Genomic DNA, 6,462 nt, shown 5'->3' on the forward strand with positions numbered 1-6,462 from the left:
TCCCCTTTATTTTGCCCCCCTTCTTATGTTTGTTGTGTTTTGTCCATGTTACACGAACCCTTTAGGGAACTGAGGATCCGTGAACGATAAATGCGTTGGACTCGCGTGAAGAAGGACAGGAGAAAATTCGGTCGGAGATTGGATATTCGTGAGAGGTTTCAGTCAATCGTTCCACCCGCGTGTTACGGTTCACAAAACAAGCACTTTATTGTTGCTGAGGCTACGGACGCACTTTAACCCGAAAGAACAGAGCTCGCAGGGGAGATTATTCTACGTGTTTCTCGCAGAGGAGATTATCGGTCGTTTTTGAAACTTGCTCGTAGCTATTATATAACTCGCGTGTGTACTCGCAGAGGAGGTTACAACGGAACGCGCCTTCAAACTGGCTGGGGGTCCTATTTACCGGTAATCGGTGGATTCCCCCACCGTACACACATACGGGAGCTCGCTTCGAGGTGAAGACTCGCCGCGGTGCTGTAGGGACGACGAGGGGGGTGGTCGCGGCGCTGAATCATACGAAACTGTATCGTTCGCGTTTAACAAACCGCCCGCCTTGCGCGGTCGCGCAACAGAAACGGATAATCTATATATCTCGAAGAGCTCCCCATACATACGTACACATACACACACATACTAACTATTTACAATATTTACAATGTTTCGGATGACGACACCTGGGCCGACGGCCGGCCGCGACTATTATGTCACGTAGGTCGTGACGTCGCACGCTCGACAACATTATTCGGGGGGTGCCTTCAGTTGTTTACTGGTAACTGGCAGACACGAGTGATGGGTCGTTTATATGTTGAGGACGCGGTCTTAACCTCCACCACTCGTACGTGGCCGTCTTTACCTGGGAACGTTTTTACGACCCTCCCTAATTCCCATTTGTTAGGAGGTAGTAGGGGGTTGTCCAAGAGGACTACCGCTCCTACAGTCAGATCCTTTTGTTCAGTTTGCCATTTGTACCGCGACTGCAGTTCCTGCAAGTACTCGCGGGACCATACGCGCCACAGCAGTTCGTGGAATTTTTGCACTTGTTGCCATCGTGATAAGTGCGTTGTCGGCTCGTCAATCACGGGAGGAACCGGACGTGAAATCAGCGGACTACCGGTTAAAAAGTGCCCTGGCGTAAGGATTTCAAGACACTCTGGGTCGTCGCGCACCCGAGTAATCGGACGCGAGTTTAACGTGGCTTCCACCTTGCAAAGCAGTGTGGACATCTCTTCGGAGGTTGACGCGAACGACCCCATGATACGACGAAGATGATGCTTGGTTGACCGGACTGCGGCTTCCTGCATTCCTCCGTGATGAGGAGCGCCCGGGGGATAGAACTTCCACTGAATAAGAAGAGTGGAGCATCGATTTTTCAATTCCGGCGAATTTGTGACTTCGACGAAGTGTCGAGCGAGTTCGTTGGACGCGCCTACGAAATTCGTGCCATTGTCGCTAGTGATCGTCTGAGGAACACCACGTCTGGACGTGAAGCGGTCGAAGGCTGCGAGGAAGGCAGCCGTGGAGCAATCATCAACCAACTCTAAATGGACCGCGTGAGTAGCAAAACAGATAAATACTGCAATGTATTTTTTATAAGTTCGCTTTCCGCGCCCGGGTGCGTCTCGTACTTGGTAGGGACCGGCGTAATCGACTCCAATGTGAGAGAATGGAGGGGACGGACGGCAACGTGACGTCACGAGGTCTTGCATTACCTGCGTTGCAGTTTCCGCCCGCCAACGCGCGCATTTGACGCACTTATGAATCACGCGACGGACCGAATTACGCAACCCTAGGATCCAATATTTTTGTCTTGTTGTGTACGTCGTGATTTGATTTCCGCCATGCAAGGAGAGAAGATGCGATTCCCGAATAATGAGGTCGGAAACGTGATGTTTCGGCAATATCGCGGGGTGCTTCGTTTCCCAAGGCAGAAAGGAGTTTCTGAGCCTCCCGCCTACGCGTACGACTCCGCATTGGTCGATGAAAGGGCTGAGCGGCAAAAGCGACGAGCCACTGGTCAACGGTTTGTTCCGCGCGAACGCGGCGATTTCGGTTGCGAACGAGCTGCGTTGGATTATTCGCAGTATTGTTATTTCCGAATCGCGTAGCTCCGAGACGGTGAGGAACGAGGGGGGCGCGGTGCTTGTTTGCTTTCGCACCGTGTTTATAAATCGCCGCACGTGACAGAATACGCGGATTAGGCGTTGCCAGCTAGAGAAGCGAGACAGAGCATCCCAATCTTTGATTGTGACCGTATTATGTACGGCGGTTTTACATTTTTCCTCCTCCGTTTCGTAGGTCTGCTGAACGGGCCAGTCTTCTTCGTCCCTCTTCAACCACGATGGACCCTCGATCCACAGCGTCGATGACAGCAGTGCTTCTGCACTTACACCACGCGAATTCAGGTCTGCAGGATTGTAGTGCGTCGGCACGTGTCTCCAGACGGCATTCGGCAGTGTGGAGTGGATCTTGGACGTCCTGTTGGCCACCATGGTCTTCCATTCTGCTGGGTGTTTCCGCAACCATGCGAGGACAATCGTGGAGTCCGTCCAGCAAACTGTCTTCGTTACCGGTATCCCGATCGAGTGGGTCACGTGAGCGGCCAATTCAGTTAGCATGACGGCTCCGTTTAACTCGAGGATAGGGATAGAGACAGTTTTTATTGGAGCTACTCGCGATTTAGCTGTGAGCAGCGTGGTATGCGTTTCGCCGGTGAGCGACGTTACGCGGGCGTAAATCGCGCATGAAAAGGCGGCACGAGATGCGTCGCTGAATCCATGTAGTTGGATTTCGAGTGAGTCAGGGGCGTACTGGATCCACCGCGGGACCCTCATTGCGGTTAAAGCACGCCAGTCCATACAGAAGAGGTTCCAGGTTTCGCGGGTGTCGTCCGATACGCAGTCATCCCAGCTGATTCGTTCGAGCCATTGTTGCTGCATCAAGATTTTGGCTCGAACAACAATTGGAGACAACCATCCTAGAGGGTCGAACAACGTCGCAATCTCCGAGAGCAATTCGCGCTTGCTCATCTTCTCCTTTCTGACCGCCAGTTTTTGTAAGTCAAAATAGAACGTGTCGTCCGAGGGGATCCACCTGATTCCGAGGACTTTGAGTTCCGAAGCATTGAATATTCGCAGATCCACCGCGTGTGAATGTGTGGCTGCGGGAATATTTCGCAGGGATTCGGCATCGTTGCCCGCCCATTTTCGCAGATTGAATCCGCCTCGAGACAACAGCTGACAGACTTGTATTCTAGTCTGTTCGAGCAGCTGTTTGTCCGGCGCGCCCATGAATACGTCGTCGACATAAACACTGTTGCGAAGAATCGGGGACGCGAGGGGGTATTCCGAACCTTCCAACTTGTTTACTTCTTGTATAACGCGCATCGAGAGGTACGGGGCGCAGGCGGTTCCGTAGGTTACCGTATTCAATTCGAACGTCTCGAGATTACCGGTAGATTCGCTTCTCCACAAGATGCATTGATATTTGCGATCTTGTGGGTGGATGAGAATTTGACGGAACATTTTCTCAATGTCCGCCACTAGAACATATTTGTGGATTCGCCACGCTAATAAGATGTGAGTGATATCTAACTGTAACTTCGGACCAGTAAGTAGGATGTCGTTTAAGGAGTATCCGCTAGACGTTTGGCTCGACGCATTAAAAACGACTCGGAGCTTTGTAGTCAAGCTTTCCTCTCGGAGAACGGCGCGATGTGGAATGTAATTCCTGGAACGGTCGACGCCATCGAGACGGTTCATGTGGCCGAGCGACTCATACTCGCGGATGAACGCATTATATTCGCATTTTACCGCCTCGTTTTCGCGTAGTTTCCGGGTCAGACGTGCCAGTGACGCGGTGGCTCCTCGGAGTGAATCTCCGAGGAAGTCCTCGGGGACCGACTTGAGAAACGGTAACCGCACCACGAATCTGCCGGTAGCGTCGCGCGAGTAGGTTTTTTCGAAGTGCCGCTCGCATTCTATTTCCAAGGGAGTGAGGATACGCGTTTCAGGGACCGCTTCCGTTTCCCAAAAACGAGTTAACGCACGTTCGAGTGGATCCGTGATTGTCCCGTGATGCGTGGTAACCGCGACGCGATGGTTTTCCGGGGTGTTGATGCATCCGGACAAGATCCAACCGAATACCGTATTTTGCGCAATCGGTCCTTGGTTACTGGGGAGTCGAACGCCAGGTCGTAGAATTTGCGCGAAGATATCCGCGCCTAGGAGCAATTCGATACGTTGCTTTGATGCGGGCTCGGGGTCCGCGAGCGCGAGATCGAACAGGGCGCTGTAATTTTCCATCTGGATCGCCGGCGGCGCGTACTGCGTTATACCGCGCACTATGAACGCACGGGTTAACAGTGCTGGTGACTCCTGTTTGGACGAACCTATCTGCAGTTGCACACTATAATCAATGGTGCTTGTTCGTTCGCCGCCGAGACCAGTCACGGAAATCGGTGCTCGGACTTTTTGTAAACGTAGCTGCTGTACAAGATTGGTGGACACGAACGAGGATTGAGACCCCTGGTCTAATAGCGCGCGGGCTAATCGCGACTGACCGTTGGGCGCGAAAACTTTGACCATTGCGGTAGCCAGTAGGACAGTCTGAATGCCATTCGGACTGGCTTCGGCGAAATGTGTCGCAACGTTACTACCGATTTCTTCTGAATTCACGGGCCGCGCAGGGGCTTGAGCCGATAACGGTGTCTGAAGAGTGGTAGACGCGTCTAATCTCGAGGGCTGGACCGAAGATGCATGGTTTCGGTAACCACTCGTTTTGGGTCTGCTGAGGGCCCTGGATTCTCCGCGGTGCAGCAATGTGTGGTGCTTTTCACCACACTGTCTACACACGTTTGTGCTCGGGCAATTCGACACGGTGTGATTCGCGCCGAGGCAATTTATGCACGCGTGTTGACTTTTCAGCGTCTCGAAGCGCGCTAGTGGCGAGAGGCTACGGAACATGCTACAGTCGCGGGGTACGTGCGCTTCTTTGCAAAGAAAGCAAGTAGGAGACGGCCTACTTTCTTCAATCACGTGCGCGTTCGTTTTTTGTCGTAACGGTTTCGCAGGACCCGCGGAGGATTGTAGTTGTTGCGTCGGTTGATTGGACATCTTAACCGCCGCGGTTTGTTCTAAAACAAACTTTTCCATCGCCGCGTATGTTGGGTAGGTTCGTGCATCTCCGAGGGTTTTGTTCCACTCCGTTTCTAATTCGCGGTCGAACTTGCTCGAAACGAAATAAACGAGATGATCCTCTTTCGTGCCTCTACCTAACTTGTACAACGCCTCGAGGGTGTTACGATAATGAATCGTGAACTGATTCAGCGAGTCGAGCTGCGACAATTTGATCGATTTCAAGGAATAAAGTTTTTGCATCAGCGTATGTACAATGACTCGTTCGTTATCGTAAATTTCCTTGAGACGTGTCCAGCCGATCTGGAAGTTCGCGTCCGTTACATCGAGGTGCTGTATCGATTCTAGTGCTTCGCCCGACAATGCGCTAAGCAAGTACTGCAATCGTTCTGAGCCCGTCAAGGTTTCGTTTACAATTACCGCGGAATTGAATCGCGATTCGAACGATTTCCAACGCGTGTAATCGCCGTCAAATTTCGGGAGTTCGATCCGGGGTAATTTAACATGCGCGGGACGAGTTACCATGCTAGCTGGAAACGCCATAGATGAATTCGCCGCAGGGGGTGTGATGGGGGGGCGTAGATGGGCCAGCTGCTCCCGTAGGTAGGACCAGCCATCAAGGTACGCGTCCTCCATCCGATCCATTGTTCCGGCCTTGAAGTAAGGTAGGTCTTCTTTCGTCCGGTCCGCTTTCCGGTACGCTTGGAGGTACCCGTTGAAAGAAGTAATCTGGGTCCAGGTCTCCTGATACATGGTCAGCCTGGTGTCCAGATACTCCACGGTGTAGTTGTCGACCCCTTTTTTCTTCGTATTCGCCAATATTTTCGTGAGTTGAGCAAACGCCTGTGTTTGCCGCTCCAGCACCGCTTCGAAGGTCTCCGTGACACTTGTATTCATGTTCACAGCGTGTTTTTACTTTGAAAGTCACGAGACCCGACACGAACGTTTGAAATGGACGGTTGGTTTCGCCTCTAACGTTTTCCGAACGATCCAGGTTTCTTCACTAATCCGGCTCGAAGGACCAAAAACTGTTACACGAACCCTTTAGGGAACTGAGGATCCGTGAACGATAAATGCGTTGGACTCGCGTGAAGAAGGACAGGAGAAAATTCGGTCGGAGATTGGATATTCGTGAGAGGTTTCAGTCAATCGTTCCACCCGCGTGTTACGGTTCACAAAACAAGCACTTTATTGTTGCTGAGGCTACGGACGCACTTTAACCCGAAAGAACAGAGCTCGCAGGGGAGATTATTCTACGTGTTTCTCGCAGAGGAGATTATCGGTCGTTTTTGAAACTTGCTCGTAGCTATTATATAACTCGCGTGTGTAC

General features: G+C 51.9%; 1 protein-coding gene across 1 annotated transcript; it reads right to left on the reverse strand.

Annotated features, from left to right (window-relative positions):
* Nucleotides 1-755: 755 nt before the first annotated feature.
* Nucleotides 756-6,029, reverse strand: LOC143219527 (uncharacterized). The gene has a single exon (XM_076445464.1). The coding sequence runs from the start codon at nt 6,027-6,029 to the stop codon at nt 756-758; it is 5,274 nt and encodes a 1,757-aa protein (XP_076301579.1).
* Between the last annotated feature and the right edge of the window lie 433 nt (nt 6,030-6,462).

This window comes from Lasioglossum baleicum, unplaced genomic scaffold (genome assembly GCF_051020765.1).
Source record: "Lasioglossum baleicum unplaced genomic scaffold, iyLasBale1 scaffold0039, whole genome shotgun sequence".
Lineage (NCBI taxonomy): Eukaryota > Metazoa > Arthropoda > Insecta > Hymenoptera > Halictidae > Lasioglossum > Lasioglossum baleicum.